The sequence below is a fragment of the Fukomys damarensis genome, unplaced genomic scaffold (genome assembly GCF_012274545.1).
Source record: "Fukomys damarensis isolate Sample0158 unplaced genomic scaffold, DMR_v1.0_HiC HiC_scaffold_26, whole genome shotgun sequence".
In the NCBI taxonomy this organism is placed as follows: domain Eukaryota; kingdom Metazoa; phylum Chordata; class Mammalia; order Rodentia; family Bathyergidae; genus Fukomys; species Fukomys damarensis.
This window is the reverse complement of record NW_022900938.1, coordinates 20,046,238-20,063,597: the sequence shown is the minus strand read 5'-3', so window position 1 is coordinate 20,063,597 and position 17,360 is coordinate 20,046,238. Positions and strand designations below refer to the sequence as shown.

The 17,360-nt window shown below is 50.6% G+C and overlaps 1 protein-coding gene across 3 annotated transcripts in view; it reads left to right on the top strand.

Moving 5' to 3' along the window:
* The window catches only part of Hoxd3 (homeobox D3), a 20,636-nt gene extending 4,398 nt beyond the window's left edge, over positions 1–16,238 (top strand). Inside the window, exons 2-6 of one of the 3 annotated variants that reach the window (XM_033756306.1) lie at positions 6,498–6,588; positions 9,957–10,075; positions 10,445–10,540; positions 10,753–11,377; positions 13,300–16,208. In XM_033756306.1, the coding sequence (XP_033612197.1) occupies positions 10,837–11,377; positions 13,300–14,057 (1,299 nt within the window). In that variant the 5' untranslated portion in view covers positions 6,498–6,588; positions 9,957–10,075; positions 10,445–10,540; positions 10,753–10,836 and the 3' untranslated portion in view covers positions 14,058–16,208. Of the gene's footprint in view, positions 1–38; positions 3,568–6,497; positions 6,589–9,956; positions 10,541–10,752; positions 11,378–13,299 lie in introns of those variants that run through there. The other 2 variants (XM_033756308.1, XM_033756307.1) reach the window with 2 other exon arrangements.
* The last annotated feature ends 1,122 nt before the right edge of the window (positions 16,239–17,360 follow it).

The following is a 17,360-nucleotide window of genomic DNA, read 5'->3' as shown; positions in this document are numbered from 1 at the left end:
CCGGCGGCGGGCGCGGGGAGCGCGGCCGGCAGGTAAATATTTTGGCGACTTTTATTTCATCAGATTTAAATCCTTAATGAACTTAGCTGTCAGGGTCGCTGACAAATAGTTCCCCTTTGCTTCCCGATTTGGAACCGCGCGCCAGCGAGAAGTTGTTAGTGGCTTGGATGGTGACCTTTGGTTCAGCAAAGCTTTGCACTTATGAAAAATTACTGAGCGCCCGAGTGTGAGAGAGAGAAAGAGAGGGAGGGCGTGTGCGTGAGGATGAGAGGGTGTGCGAGGGGCTCGGGTGCGAGGGGTGAGGGGCTCGGTGCAAGCAGCCTGCTCCTAGACAACAGGAGTTGTGAAAAACCGGCCCGGCTGGGGACACGCCTGGCGCACGCGGGCCGAGGTTGCCCGGTCGCCTGTGTCTACCGGGAACAATGGTCGCTGTCAGGGCATCTGCCGCCTATTCTTACACCGGCGAGAAAAGGCCCTGGCCCTCTTTTCAAACGAGGGTCGTAAATTTTTCCTTGCGTCATAATAGAAGGCTATAAAATCGAGTTGAAATTTTACCCCAGGCAGGTTTTAACCAACAGATAATGATTTCCGAGTTGCTTCTCTCATTCTCCTCCCTCCCCTCCCAAGCTCTGCTGCTTCTGTAATCTCAGCCAAGAGTTTCTACTTCTTTCCATTTTATTTTTGGATTTTTATTCCATTTTTATTTTTTGAAGATCTAAAAATAAAAGCAAAAGCAAGGTGGTCCGTGGGCGCAGGGAGCCTCGGGGAGAGGGGTCTGGTGGGGAGGCCCGGCAACTGCGGCTTCATCGCTCCACTTCAGCCCCTTTTACCTGCGCTTCTAGACTCAGCGGTGTCCAGAAAGCTACTCTGCTGCTTCCCCATCCACACCCTGGCTGGACAGGGACCTGGGCCTTGGGGTAGCAGTAGATCCTCTTTCCCCAGCTCACGCAGGTCCTACCCAGGTGCCCAGGAGGACCTAGAGTGTCTTTTTATTTGCCTCTTTCCCTCTGTCTCTGTGAGTGGCCTCCATTAGCTTTGCGGATGATACCGCCGACCTCGAGCTGTCTGGCTGCGAAGGTAGTTTTGGGATTGTGTATTTTCATTTCTTTTTAGGTGTGTGTATATTTCCTCGTCGGGACAGAAACAAAGTTTCCTCCGTTATGAATTATACATTCAAACAATAACACATTAATTCAATTATTCAAAGATGACAAATGTTTATGTGCTTAGCAAGTGACTCCGGTGCAGATTCCAGGCGCTTTCTCTGAGCTGCTTGCATTTTTCTCAATGAGAATGGGCTCTCCTCCCACCGCTATGCACTTATACCCACCCAGACATCCCCTAGTAGGCCAAGAGAGGAACCCACAAAAAGCTTCCGCAGCCCCACTGGCAACCCGGTAGCCAACAGCAGCGGCCCGAGGCCTGGGCTTGGCAGCCACTGGCCGGGGCTATTTTATCAGAGTGACAATTGCCCGGGTTGTTGTGATAAATCATCGTAAGTAATTCCTGAAAGGGTGTGAGGCTGTTGGGGGCCAGGCAAGGACTGTAAATCTTTCCGGTTTATTGCTCTATGAACATATGCTCCGATTGAAGAAGGCTTAGATCCTTTCCTGGAGACAAATTCCCGAAAAGCAGCCCCCCGCTCTTCGACTTGGGATTAACACTTGCCTCAGGCCACAGGCTGGGCCACAGGCAGGAGGTTTGGGGGAGGGGTCTTGGGATGAGGGTGCCGTGGGGGCACCCATGGTCCAGCTCTGAGAGACATCAGTGGGCCTCTGTCCTGGTCTGGACAAATGAACAAAAGAAGGAGCTCGGCTCGGCGGCGACAGCTCTGGGGACTCAAGCCTTCTTCGAGGAGCCCTCCAGAACCTCCCCACACCTCTGGAGTGGGGAGGATTTGGAGGACTTCATTTCCTTTCGGTGCTCACGTTTTGGGTAGTACCTTGCAAACAGTGATACGGCATCAGCTCCCTCCACTCTTGTGCGGGTGCTGTTGAGAAGTGGAGCTGGTGTGCAGAGCCTCCCTAGTGTGGGTTTCTGGGGTGTGGGCCAGGCTGGTGGAGGTTCGTGGGACCTCACACTACAAGCCAGGAGATGGGGACTGGCCTCTGGCCCAGGTGTACTTCATTCTTCCCATATGCAGAATTGGTACCGTGAATTCCACCCAACCATTTGCACAGTGTTGCGATCCTGTCCTGATTTAAGATTTCTCAAATAGAAGTTTCCTTGTTGCCCCAGGTAAGCCTGGCCAGGACTGGTTCCACATGCCCCCTCGCTTTCCTAGAGGCACCGCAGGAAGCGGGAAACTGTGCCCTGACTGTCGCTGGGCCTGTGAGATCCATTGGCACCACACAGATCTGGAGATATTTAGGTTGCCAAGGCAGCAGCTCAGTGCCTAGGAGGCTCCAGGCCAGGACCCACCCCGGTGGGATATGCAAGGGCTTGGAAAGGGTCCTGGCCAGCTGCTAGGCTCCTTTTCTGGCTAAGAAATGGAGGTTTGCCTGCAGAGCCTTAGGACCGAGCCAAGGCCCCAAGGAATAGTGGGGTGACTGGCTAAGACGGTGCAGGCAGCTCCTATCTTCAGCCAGAGCCTGCCTGGTGCTATAGTTTAACTGTCTCACTGGGGACGGAGAGCTGGGGCATCCTCCCTGGCAAAGGAGAAGGTGCCTCACTGCGGTGCATGCTGTGCCGTGGTGATGCGATGCGGAGCACCAGGTTCTCCAGGGATCTAGGGGAACCCTGTATTGCTGCCTTTTCACAGCCTTTCGCAGAGATGCCAGTATGAGGCAGCCTCTAAAATTTCCAACCCCCTGACCAGTGTGGCGGAAGGCTGGCCAGGGTCAGAGGTCGTTGCGGGGACTCTTCAAGCCCTCATCCCACTTCCTACGGCCAGGCTGCGGCTGGGTAGGTCCCAGGCTGCGGGATAGAGGCTTTCCTTCGTTCCCACACCCACCCGTGGCTGTCCCTAGGAGGATGCCCAGGTCCCACGCCTCCCACGCCCCTCCTCCCAGCCCCCAGGCCTGGCTGGGCTCCGGGGCTGGATGGCGTGAAAGTTTCAGCCTCAATCAGTACAATCTTCCCTCGGGGTCACGTGAACAAATATGCTCGCATTTGAAGGCAGCGTCTGTATTTCCCGACTAAGAGGGGGTTTCCAGGGCTCTCTCCAAATCCAGAAACGACCACGTTCCGAAAGAAAAACAAACCCCGAGCTCTGGGGGGCCTGGGAGGGTTGGGCAGGAACCCAGGAGTGGGTGGGGGCGCGAGTGGCCGCCACTGTGGGCCTGGGAGTGGACCGGCGGGCGGGCGGACCGACCTGCGCGCAGCACAGGCGAAGCCAGCTCGGGGACTACGAACTCATACCTCCTGCGTTTATTGGTAGTTGAACCTCAGCCTGGTTCCGTTCTACCGGGAATTCCGTGTGCTCGGGTATATGGCCGCGTCTGCGAGCGCGCAAGACCAGGGTTGGGACGGTGTTGTCTGCAGACAAAGGGGGAAGGCTAGCTCTGCCCCCCACCGGCGCCCACTCCGAGGCCGAGGACACCAGGTTTATGATAAATTGGGATCCAGGTAAGCAATTGCATGACAAAATGGAAATCTTTGGGCACGGTGCTGCTTGTTGCCCTGAGTGGGATAGTAAATATGATTTATTTTGTGTAATCTGTGATCTTGATTATTGCCAATTGGTGAGGCAGTCCGCGTAGACTTAGATACACTTCTACATATACATCGAGGAAGACTGTGATTAATCGCAACGAGGTGTGCACTTTGTGGGGACGCTCCCCGCCTACCAAAAGGTTAGGAGAACACTGCCTTGCCAGGCTTGGAGGGTGGCTGGTGGCAGGATTGCGGGTGGTGGTGGCAGTTTGAGGAGGAGTCCAGTGAGGGGATTGGAGGTTGGAGTTGGTATTTTCAGGATAAATGTGCAGTTATGTGAATGGGCTGAAAATGAAATGAATAAAAAAAACTTTTTTTTACACTGTCACTGCCAAAATAAGATGGAACATCATATTAATTTTGTGTCTTGGGCTGCTGGGCTGGGTACAGGCATGTTGATTTATATGTATTTAAAATAAACTCGGTGGCCAGCCAACTCTTTGCATTGTGCTGGGAGCCATCTCCACACACTCGGCCTTTACCTCTTGCTGCTGACTTGTTATGTTTTCCTTGGGAGTTAAAATGCTACAGATCTCCCCACCTCAAATTCAAAAGAACCCCTAAACTACCCTAAAGTGTTTGGGAGACTTCTCTGCACTTCTCACCAATCTAGGGTTTTGCTGCAATTAAAAAAAAAAAAGAGGTTTTGCAGAGGAAATGTTTAATGTTTCTGGGTCCCTCTCACCCAAAGAATCCTGAGTGAAAGCTAAATCATATATTGGTCCCACATCCCACCTATCCTTTTGTTTACGTGTTCTCCTGGGCTCCTGGCTGGGGAAGAAGAGGACAAACTATCCTGGCTGTTTCCCTGCCAAGGCCAGAGTGAGTGGCTCCATAAGCCTGAGGGAGTCCACGCTCTTGGAGGCTCTTGGGGTGGACCCAACTGGACCTCCGTGGAGAAGGACCTCAGAAAGCAAGGAACACTCCCTAAGCTTCTGTTGGGACAGGCCCCAGTGGGAGGTGGGCTAATTTCCAGAGGCCTTGCCATCAAAGGAGAGCAGTAAAGTTGTTTTGTCAATTGCCTGAGCTCGGCTCCATCAGAACTTAAAGTCTGTGGACATTTTTCTTCACTCACTGCCTTGGAGCTGCGCGCCTGCCAGCTTAGTCAGCTGAATCCAATTACTTCGAGCAGCATTTCATTTGGCCCCATGGAGCACTCACTTATAACTTCCCTGAAAATTTCAATAATCCCCACCGAGGCTCCAAGCTGGCCCTATCTTAAAGAGTTTTCCAGGGGTGCTGGTATGGGTGGGGTATGGAGCCAGGGGCTCCCTGGAACCAGCTCTTAGTTGACAGTTCCCAGACAGGGCTCCCTCCTGCTCCCCCAGTTTCTGGCTGTAGAAAGAATATTACACCAGAGCCGCCAAAGTTAAAGCCTGTGAACTGGGATACACAAGAGGCCAAAGTTGGGCTACTGCTGAGTGGTGGGGCCTGTGTGAGAAGGCACTGGGGGGTTCTTCCGGTGGCATAACTTTGGCCAACTTGGAGTCCTTTTTCTTTTCCCCTTCCCACGCCTCCAGTGCCCATAGCTCAGAGCGCACCGCTTCAAGCACCCCAAAACATCCAGACACAAACTTACCCCTGTTCTTCCGAGGCTGGAAACAAAATTTAGCTAGAGGCACTGGGGGGGATCTCGGCCCTAGGTGGCCTCCCAATTTAACTCTTCTTCTAAGGGATCTCTCCTACTTCTAAAGAACCCTTTTCCAAAAATAAATAAAAATCAAGAGGCGAAAGTTGACATCTGCCCACGCGAATGTATTATACTAAGCAGCTTCGGACAGCCAGCTTGAGAGCCCTGTTACCTTGTGCCTCTGTCGCCCTCCGGCTGGTCCCAACCGAGCTGCAGGGTAGGGAGCCGGCTGGGGGATGGGGCGGAGAGCTGTCGAGTAGCAAGGCCCCCTGGGCCCAGGTCGTCTGGGAAGCTGAAGCTGGGGCGCGAAGTTAGGAGCCCTACCGGGCTGCGATCTCTCTGAGGCGCTTCCGTTGGGTGTTCATTAAGGGGTGAGTTATTGCGGCGCGAGCCAAAGGTCACTTCAAAGGCTTACGCTGCTCGCTCTGGTCTTTAGAAGCAAAGGGAACGCTTTGTGTGGGGCTTTGCTGGGTGCAATTTAGTGTTTGCAAACTACTGAGTCGACAAATTACATAGGGTAGATGCAAGAGGGAGACTGTGTCTCTCTCCTTCCACCTGATCAGGAGCTAACCCCAGCCGAGCAGCCGAAATGGTGGGCAGCTTGGTCTGTGTTTGCCGGCGGAGGTGGAAAGCATGCTTGTTTCTTAGGTGGCTTGCAGCCTAGTCCTGACACAGGAGTGGCCAGCTCATGCCAAGAGTATGGCTGCCACTTATTTGAATAAACTTGAGGAAATCATCTAAGATAAAGATATGTGCAAACCAGCACCCTCTTTGCTGTGTAGCCTGGGACTAGAATCCTGCCAAGTGCATCCACCCCCCTTTCTTGTTGCCCTAAACTGTAGCCTCTCTCCCACCTCAATTCTACACAGTCTGGGCTTGGGACCAGGAGCATTTGGAGCTTGTTTGGGGTAGGAGGAAAGCGGGTTGCTTTCCCTAGACCTCTGGACCTCTTGGCTTACGCACTGGCCAGCGACCCAGCACTCTGCTCGGGTCCATGCTCTCCCCCATCCTGTCAAAGATTTTGGTGTTCAAAGCCTCTGGCTCCCTAGGAGCCAGCGATTCTTCTTTCTGCTGGGGAGAAGGCATCTGGAATGGCTGTGGACACCTATACAACAGTCACATTGGTTAAGACACCCTTAAAGGGGGTAAGGCTTCTCCTCGACGTGTTGTAAGAAAAGAATCGGCTGCTATTGAGTTTTCCGTTTTGTTCCAGATCCGCCTCCACAGAGTAATCAAAAGAGACCGAAGAGCCTACAAAAAGAATTAGAGACAATATTCAAGAAAACACACATACAAAAATTGTGGTGAGTGGGGTGATTTTTAAAAATAATTTCAAGTACGTTTCCATTTTTCCTGCAACTCAAGGTAGCCATCTCGGGGATTCATACATCAAGACATAAAACAAAGGGCAGCTTTGAAGTGGATCACCTCAGTGTGAACTGCTGCCTGTTACATGATAACCGATCATCGGTCTTCAAATTTATGGTGCTTTAATGGGGGTGAGCCCAGTGCCTTAAATGCAGGGTGTATTACAGTATTGAGTTATCTGGGCTAAATAAGAGTGATTTAAATGCACATCCACAGCTTCCCACATGGGCAAAGAGGCTCAGGCTGAAAGACAAGGGAAATGGGGCAAGATGTAAATAAACCCTCTCAGAAGCAAACTCGAAAAAAGAGTACTTTCCAAAACCTGAAGTAGCAAAGACATCAGGGAGAGGAGAGTCGTTGATGCCCAGGGAGATTCTTGGCCACGAAAAAGACATCCGTGGGCTTCTGCGGCCCTGGTTTAGGCAAAGCAAGAAGAGCAGAGGCCAACAGTGGAACCTTAGAAATTCTTTAGAGAAACTGGTGAAACCAGCGCGCAATCGCCTTCCCCTTATCTTTCAACTTGCACGGCGGCGACAGTACCCATCCATGATTTACTATAATTGTAGTGTTAGGCACAGCGAGAGACTGTCGCCTCTTCCCTTTGCAAGCAACCCCCCCACCCGCCTTTCCACGGCCACCGCGGGCCTCTGCGTGTCCTTGGAGCCTTCCCAGGGTCCGAGGCCCAGGCGGGCAGCGGGTCTTCAGTCCTCGGGTGAAGCTGCGTCTCCTGTCCTGCGTTAGGCTGCCGAGCAGAGCTGCTCGCAGAGACCGGTGCCGCTCTATATAATCCCGCTGCTCATGGGGTGCGCCAGTGGGGGAAAAGTGCGGAGTAGGGAATTCTTTTGCTGCGCTGCCTCCTACGCGGAGCCTGCTTTCCACTTCTGAAAAGTGCCGGGCCTTGGGAAGTGTTTTTCTTTTCATTCCTTACTGAAGCGTTTACTGCCGCCATGGTCGCAGTCATAAATTTTGTTACAAACCACAATGACAGGTGCATTGATATGCACCGTGAGAGCTCCAGCTGCTTAATAACCCCGTCCCCTGGCCGCTGTGAGCCCCTTTTATTTATTCGGTATCATATTAGGTATTGATCCTGGGCAGAATTAAGTGCAGTGAGCAAGTATCGGGGCTTGGCTGCTTCAGAAGGCGCGGCTGGCTAGCACCGCCAGGAAGCGCGGAAGCAGGCGGTGATGGCTCGGAGGACTCCTTCCTTATGGCTGGAGACCTTTTGGCTCCCTCTTCGGGGCCAGCGGTTAGGTCTCCGAGCTGACTTGGACTTAGGGATTTGGATAAAGGACTAGCCAGACCCATTTGGTGTCCCTTGCCCCAGAGGGGTAGGGGATGATGCGGGAAGGGATTGGGGTAGCTGCACTGCAGGATCCCACTCCCTGGAGTAAGGGTTGGACAGGAGGAGGAAGCAGAGGAAAGGACCACCGAAGATGGAGGGGCCGCACCCTCTCTACCACCCCTCCCCTGCTAAGGGCTCACCTTCACCCCAAGGCATTTGGGTCTTAGAACCCAAATGAGCAAAGGTACCAAAGGGTGAGAAAAGAAAGCCTGGGTGGGTGGGTGGTGAGCGAAAAGATGAGCCACTGAACAGTTGACCATTGTCCAAGTGATTTATGACCCGTTCCTGCTTTTTAGGTTCAAGCAGAGTTCACAAGGAGTAGGGATTTCTGGAAAGAAGCCCCTTTTAAAAAAAGTTTCACAATAATATTCTTAGCTTTTGCTTTTAGGAGAAGGGGCTTCTTAGGGGCACTGTGTTCCTGCCATGCTTTTTGAGGACAATTAAGCTGCTGCCTTTGGTTTTGGGGAAATGGATACTAAGATAGTGGATCATCATTAAGTAGGCCTAAAAATTCCTTAAGACATTGCAGTCGGGAGAACAGATTGATTACATGGGACACTACTTCGAATGTGTACAACCTTTGAAGTCCACACAGCTTTTTCTAGGAAAGTGCTACAGTGTGTGTGTGTGTGTATATGTGTGTGTGTGAAATCATCTGTCCCATAAGCCTGTTCATTTTATAAAGAATCTCTTAATGTGACCAGTCCCCCTATCAAGATAAACTTGATCAATTTGGGAGGCCGGAAGATGTTTTGATTCCACAGTTGTTGATGGAGTGACAGAAGCAGTAGCAAGTTCTGGTGTCTACGGTTAACATTTAGACGTGCAGAGGCTTAGGGCTCAACACAGGATCCCAGAAAATCACTGAAACTTAAATAACCCAGAGTGGCAGGTCCTTTGGCCTGGGGGCAAACACATGTAAATATTAGTCAAAGGATGAAAATTTAGCTGTCCATTTCATATTCCATAATTTTAACAGTCAGAAACTGATACAGAAAATTAATTGAAAGAACTGGTCTAGAGCTTAGGTAAAGATCCTAGCTGCACACATTTATGAAGACCAATTGAAACAATTCCCACAACATAATATCTTAGTATTATAGTCTCCTTTAAAGACCCATCTCTTCTCAAGATAAATGGCATATTCATTTGTATTCTAAAACAAAATGGGCAACAATAGTACCAAACAAAGCTAATTTGAAGAATTTTATAAATTGGTTTGGCCCTTTGGTTAAAGTTGTTAGAAAAGCTGTTCGATCCCTGGTACCAAAAAAACAACAACAACAAAAAAAAGAAAAGTGGGTGCATGGAGAAGTGATTTTGTTACCTACACATAAACTGTCCACATAATATGGTCCATCATGATGACCACAGTGGACATCAAGCTAGGGAGAGATTCTGGAAAGGAAAGTTTCCTGACAGATGAGATCAAGAATTAAGACCAAGGAGCTGACCTGTAAGTTTTCTTTATCAACCAGACAAAAGTGATTGAATGGTATTAGTTATACTTTAACTCCTTAGGAGCCTTTCAGAAGAAGAAGGGAGGGAGGTTGAGAAGAACTCCCATCAGGAATCAGAGGATACAAAAGGGGTAGAATTTTTCTGAGCTTCTTTTTCTAATTCTAGGTCCATTCATCATGTCAAGAGAGATTCTCTCATTGGCTGAGTGGGGTGGGAGGTGGGGTGGAAGACGTGATGCAGAGAGGTCAATAATAGAGAGATCTATTTATGTAATAGATCCAGGGTAAAAATGATAAAGTTATAATGTAAAAATTCTCCATTCACTTATACTGCATGAATTTCAAACTGTAAGTCTTCACCCATTTCCAGTGCATACCTTTAAAAAGAATGAAGGGAGAAAGTAAAGGCTGTAGAGAAATGTAGACAGAAGGAAAAACATTTTTAGCAGCAAAATAAGTCTGGGGTTTTTAAGTCCTCTCCTTGGTTTTTATCTCCTAGTTTTCTACATCGTAGATTTCACAGTGCTGACCCACAGAACTAACTGGGCGGATTTTTACCCTGTCTTCAAAAAGTGGCTATCTGGGTCTCCAGGAAAGATGCTGTGATTGTGAAATCAGGTGGGGGAGAAACTTTCATTTTGGGAGCTCTGGCGGTTCTGAGTGTTATACTACTTCCTCTGGCCAGTTAAAATACTGGAATTATGGGCTAGGGCTATATCTCAGTGATAAGAGTATCTGTTTAGCATGCACAAGGTCTTGAGTTCTATTTCCAGTGCCAAACAAACAAAAACACTGGGATTACCCAAAGATTAATCCAGTAATTAATTTATTTAGCAAGCATTTATTGCATTTGCTACATGCAGGGCATTGTAATGGATGTTGGGAATATACAGATGAATAAGACAGTCCTTGCCTGTAATAACATCCCAATTTAGGGGAAGAATGAGCCAGGAAAATGTATGAGGCCATAAGTGCTTTTTCCTGCAGGTTCAAAAGCTAAATTGACAACTTTGGAGAAAGAAAATTGATGGGGGTGGGTAGGAGAAAGCCCCTTCCATATGGTAGAGTTGAGCTACAGAGAAGGTAAGGTCTTTTCTTATACTTAGGAGAAATTCTTTCTGACTGTTCCAAGGGTTCAAATAAGTTGAATTCTGTAAAACCCCAGATCCAGAACCTTAGGCATCTCTCCCCACCAGGAGGTGGGTGGGAAGCAGAGAGCCTGGGCTAGTCCTTCTACATTGACTGGTCTTGCCAATGACAGTCCCTCTGGGGCCTCTCACTTTTCTTCCTGGCAGGTCACCTGGAGCCTGGGGGCTGGCCCAGCTCTCTCAGGATTTCGCAGACACTGGAAGTGGTGGTGAAGGACACAGTGGTAGTCAATGTTATTTGAGCAGGGTCAGCAGGCCCTGGAACTTCCTGAGTGCACAATGCAGAAGGCTGCATACTATGAAAACCCAGGACTCTTCGGAGGCTATAGCTACAGCAAAGCCACTGACACTTATGGCTATGGTACCCCTCATCAGCCCTACCCACCCCCTGCTACCGCCAACTCCCTGGACACTGATTACCCAGGTTCTGCCTGCTCCATCCAGAGCTCTGCACCTCTGCGAGCCCCAGCCCACAAGGGGGCTGAACTCAATGGCAGTTGCATGAGACCTGGCACTGGGAACGGCCAGGGTGGGGGTGGTGGCAGCCAGCCTCCTGGTCTGAACTCAGAGCAGCAGCCACCACAACCCCCTCCTCCACCACCCACCCTGCCCCCATCCTCACCCACCAATCCTGGAGGTGGAGTGCCCGCCAAGAAGGCCAAGGGTGGGCCCAATGCATCCAACTCCTCAGCTACCATCAGCAAGCAGATCTTCCCCTGGATGAAAGAGTCCCGACAGAACTCCAAGCAGAAGAACAGCTGTGCCACTGCAGGTAGCTGTCTGAGGGAGGGGGTCACTCCTGGACCAAGTTTCCTATAGACTGGCCCCAGGAAGCCCCAGTCACCCAGGAACCAAGAGACTCAGGGACCTAAGAGCAACCTTGGAAGACTTGTCCAGACTCCTACTCGTGCAGAAATATCCTTCCTTTTTATTGTCTTTGATTGGAGTCTTAGCCTTGTGGGAATATGGTGCTCACTTCCATTCCAGGCTACTGGTGTCATTGATGAACAGATCTCATGTTTATTAATAGAAAGTTCTTCACTATATTAATGTGTTATCTGCTTTCCTGGGCTGCTGGTTATGACTCAGCTCACTCCTCAACCCAACAGCCCTCAGACAATGAACACAGAGTTAGGCACAGTGGTATACTGGGGAGGCTGAGGCAGGAGGAATGCTTGAGTCCAGAAGTTCAAGGCCAGCCAGTTCAGGCAACATAGTGAGACCCTGTCTTTAAAAAAGAAAATAGGAAAAGGGAGAAAGAAAAGGAACAAAATTTGGAGACAGATATCTCAAGTGCAGGTGGTTATATAACCCATATCATATGAATCAATAAAAACTACAGTCTTGGAGTGCCCTGTGAAGAATCGCACTAAGTAATTTACAAGCATTATCTAATTTTTCAAAGATCACTTTAAGGTAGGTATGTAAGACAGCCTCATTTTATAGATAAGGAAACTATTAGAGAGAATATGCAACTTGACCCAGTTGACAAAACTGCAAGGTAGTGGATTTGAATGCAACCAGTCTGATTCCAGGGCCTATCAGGCATAATCATGAAACTACTTGCCCATCTCAGCCCTTTTCACCCAGTCAGCAAATGCTTGAGAGGAAGGTGCATATTGCAGATGGAGAGGAAGTTCTGGGGAAAAGGAGCATCCTGGGCTTTCTCTCTGCGTAGGAGGAGACCCTCGGGTTGAGCAGATCTTCTCTAGGTCCATCTAGGGCACATGGAAGAAGATGGGAATCACCAGGAGCTGACACCTGCTCCTCTGTCTTCTCTGATTGCTTGGTTCCTTTTTTGGCCTTATGTTCTCTGCTGCAGTTTATTTTCAGATAGATGAACATGCTTCGAGGTCCAGGGCTACTTTGAGGCTTGGGATGTGGCTTGTTATCCAGTCTCTGGTTGGCCTGCAGCTCGCTGGGGCTGCTGCTCCTAGGGGGAGAGTGTCTTCCTGCCTGCCAGCTCCTTCTCCCCCTCCCTCCTCAGCTCGGGCTCAGGCCCTCCCTCCCAGGAGAAATCCATTTGTCTTCCCAGTGAGGGAGTGGACAAGCAGCTGAGAGGTGGCAGGGGTGGTGGAAGCCTGGGTTGAGGCCACTACACCAGCACTGCCACACTCAAAATGCTTTCAGCCTGGCCTTGGAACCCCGGAAACACCAAGACAATATTTTTGGGTTTATCACCACCCCACCTCTGGGTGCAGCCGGGCTGGAGGAGGGTGTAAGATCCCCATGCCCTTTCTTTGCTGGGTAGGTGCATTGCCCAGGGGCCAACCCCTAAACCGGTGAGCCGCTCACACCCTCAGCAGCAGAGGCTGGGAGGAGTGTTCCGAGAGAAGCCTGGTCCTTCTTTTTTAGAGCGAGGCATCACCAGCTGCTCCTTGTCTCTCATTAGAAAGTCCTTCATGGCCTTGGGGTTGAGATGAGATGATGGGCTGAGATGTAGGGGGCAGGGAGAGCGGAAAGAATAAGACTTCAGAAGGCAGATGCAGGTTTCACGTGCAGCTGATAGGCAGACCGGGGTGGGGGTGCCAGTTTTCACTTGGACTCTCACCTCTGGAATGCCCCTTTCCCACACTGCCAGGGTCGGAGGCGAGGGAAGAGTGGAGGCCAGTAGAGCCAGGGAAGCACCCCTCTTCATTCCTGGGGGTCTCCACCCCCTCCCTCAGCGCTCCCTCTCTCTCCCTCCCTGCCTAGGAGAGAGCTGCGAGGACAAGAGCCCGCCAGGCCCGGCGTCCAAACGGGTGCGCACGGCATACACCAGTGCGCAGCTGGTGGAGTTGGAAAAGGAATTCCACTTCAACCGCTACTTGTGCCGGCCGCGCCGCGTGGAGATGGCCAACCTGCTGAATCTCACGGAGCGCCAGATCAAGATCTGGTTCCAGAACAGGCGCATGAAGTACAAGAAGGACCAGAAGGCCAAGGGCATCCTGCACTCGCCAGCCGGCCAATCCCCTGAGCGCAGCCCGCCGCTCGGCGGCGCCGCTGGCCACGTGGCCTACTCTGGGCAGCTGCCCCCCGTGCCAGGCCTGGCCTACGACGCACCCTCGCCGCCGGCTTTCACCAAATCGCAGCCCAATATGTACGGCCTGGCCGCCTACACGGCGCCGCTCAGCAGCTGCCTGCCACAGCAGAAGCGCTACGCGGCGCCCGAGTTCGAGCCCCACCCCATGGCGAGCAATGGAGGCGGCTTCGCCAGCGCCAACCTGCAGGGCAGCCCGGTGTACGTGGGTGGCAACTTCGTCGACTCCATGGCGCCAGCTTCCGGGCCCGTCTTCAACCTGGGCCACCTCTCGCACCCATCTTCGGCCAGCGTGGACTACAGTTGTGCTGCGCAAATTCCTGGCAACCACCACCACGGACCATGCGACCCTCATCCCACCTACACAGATCTTTCGGCCCACCACTCGTCTCAGGGACGCCTGCCCGAGGCCCCCAAACTGACACACCTGTAGCGGTCGCCGCAGGCCGAACTTGCGGCGGCGTAAATACCTCTTTTGCTTTGGTGGTGGGGGTGGCGGGCAGGGCCCGCGGGGCAGCTCGGGGACCTCCTCCCTGGCTCTGGTCTGGCCCGATTCCTAGGTCTCCTCCAGCGGCAGAGGCAGAGGCTATGGAGCCTCCCCTCCTTGCGCGTCCTCCTACGGGTGACTCGCCATAAATCAGCCGCAAGGATCCTCCCCTGCAAGCCTGACAGTGCCATGTACTGCGGATCGAGGGACTCTAGTCTGGTAATGGTGTCCCGAAGGTAAGTCTGAGACCCGTCGTCGGCAGTGCGCCCTGCGGAAGGACCAGAGTGGGAGAGACCTGGGCCTGGCCCGCATCTAGCTTAGTTTCGGAGATCTTAATTTATATGCTTCTTCCAGTCCCGTAAGGATTGCACTGGACTAAATGATCTGTATTTATTATTTGAAGCGATTCATTTCGTTTCCCTGATTATTTATCCTCCTCTTAATGTATTTATGTGTATATTTGTAGAATTCTCCAGCCGATCTTAGGAACGTGCTCCCAGGCCTTGGGGGCCACATTTCACCTTTTTAGTCCCCCTGGTCTTAACTAGTTGAGAGTAGTTTTGAACAGTTGTAACCGTGGCTGGTGTTTGTAGTTAATGTAAAGGATTAAGACCACAAATTGTCCTTCATGGTCGTACAGTCAAGCAGCCCGGTGGTACGGCACGACACACCTTATTCATTTCTCAACAGCTGCAGCCCTTGCCACTTGACACAGTTTATTGATTTCAAATTGTCTGGTACTATTTGAACAAATATTTAGAATAAAAAAATGTCTCAGTTGGAAGTCTATCTGTGTTAATCACACACACTTGCAAGCAGATCACTCTGCCTTTATCTTTTGAACAATCCCAGTAGAAGGCCAAGAAAAAGCCTGACCCTTTGACAAACACTATTTATTTATATGGAATCTAGTATATAAATTGATTTTGGGAATGATACTTGCTTATATTCCAGCTACTGAAATTGGGCGGGGGGGTCTGAGGGTGCAAACCTCGAAATGTCCTGTGTGAGACAGTCAAACAGGGCTTTGCCACAGCAGCGCCTGCCTGGCCATTTTTATCACCCTCTCTATAGACACAATCGACTGCTACATTAAAGAGGCCAGAGCTCATTTCTCTGAATCAATAAAAAAACTTTGAAAGAAAACTGACAATCAAAGAAAAGACACAAAAGAATTCATAAGAATTGAGCTATGAAGAGCTAAGTTTCAGAAAAAGAAATGATCATTTGGAGACAGGCACCTAAGCTTTTTCTCTAGGAAATGCTGTCATGAAGTTTTCCTTTGTAGTGGTGGGTAGTTCATTTCTAAAGAAAACAAATGATCTTCATGATGTAAAGTAATAAATGTTTCACTAATGGAACATAACACGTATAAAAACACCGTTTACTCCTGTTTCTTTGTACAAAATGGGCAAAAATGTCTTCAAAGATTTATAACCATTTTGTAAATATTAGTGTGGCTCTAGCTAGGAGCGGACAACTTACAATCGCTTCTGTGGGAGGGGACACTTGAAAACGCCTTCAAATAAGTTTCAATTCTTTTGTATTTCAGCAAAGTCAGCCCACGCATCTTTATTTGGTTTGACAAATAATGCAACTCCTACTACATCCTCAGTGACAAGAGGTGAAATTCCTATTGTGTGGAAATAATTTAACTTATCTTCTGGTGGAACAACAACTGTTTTTATTTGATGTTTGTGTTTCACTAATGATAGCTCAAAGTAACATTCAGTTTCCTTGTTCTTTTGTGCTGTTTTTAAAATGGCATGTTAGATTGGGGGCAGGAGGGGATATTTTGCTAAATTTCACTTTATCTGAGCAGGTTAAAAGTATATATGTTGTAGAAGTGTATCGACAGAATAAATGACTTCAATTGAAGACATATTTTACCCACTTTCAAGGCTTAACATTGTTTTCTATGAAATTTGCATCCATAGGCAAGATTTCTAGTTGTCTTGTACAAAGTTATTTTTAAGCTATTAGGGAAAGCAAAGATCTTGTTGCCTTGCAAAGATTACAACCACCTTTCTTAACTGGCTAAATATTAAATAGATGAATCGTCAGGCTGTTCAGATTCAGCCCAGTTTTTCCTCATCTCCTCTTCCTACCATAAATAATAATAAAAATACATAATGCATCATGGCTCCCGGCGTTTTCCAGCGCGGTGTGTTACCGCACTAGTATCTGCTGAGTCTGCGGGTGTCTGCAAAGCCCCAAGTGTCATCTGTGGCTTAGGGTTTCATGGATTAGACTTTAAACGGTGTCTCGCCAGGCTGACATCAGCTTCCTCTCACACTCAGGCACCAAGAAGTGCCGGGCTGGGGGCTCCCTCTCCGAGCAGAGCAGCCGCAGCTCCCCCAGGCCTTCCTTTCCAGGGGATGTGGGGGGTGGGGCGGCTAGGATCGAATCTGTGGCTTTTCCCCACCTCTGGAGGTTCCGGAGACTTCTGAGAGTGGCTCCAATCCGTTCCTGTCACTGGTGCGAGTCATGTGATGGGCACACTAGGTTGCTCTGGCACGGGTGGGGGCGGCAGCGAGTCCTGAAGAGCGCTCTCCCACGCGGCCACCCGCCCGGGCGAGAGCCGGGCCCGCGGCACAACCATTTAAAACTTCATAAATTATAAACAAGCCGCCTTGGCCTTCACCATAAATTCCCTTTCTTGAGCCTGCAATTAGTGTTAGGAAGCAACCAAACGCCCTCCAAAGGACCCAACTGCCTGAGGTTGCAAACCTTTATTTCCCAGTGCCACCCCCTCGGAAGCCAAGGTTTGCACACAGTCGCCTCCTCCCCCGTCACCACCGGCGGTACACACTCGGCTGGGTTCCCGCTCTTCGAGGGAAGGTCACAATAGCTGCTCTATCTGCAGAGGCGCCTGCCTCCTCCCTCCCGGGTCTCAGAGAAGCAGAGAAAGGAGAGTGGGGGAGGGGGAACTGGCTGCCAATGGCGCCCTGGGCCTCAGCCTCTCCTCTTGGGGAGGATCTGCAGCAGTACCCGAGGAGGTAAGGAAATCTCCACCCTAGCTCCTGCCTCTCAAGTGCTGGGTGGTGGAGGGGATGACCAAGGCCTCAAAGTTGCTCGGGGCCTCCCTGCCCCATGCTTCCTTGAGGGTCCCCAGGGCAGCCAGAAGCCCGGAGCATTCATGCCATTGTGCACACGGTTTCCCCATGTGCTCTACAGCAGAGGAGGCCATATGTAGGCAGCACAGGCTGGTGCCCAGAAGCAGGAAGAGGCTGGCCTCTCTAGCTTGCT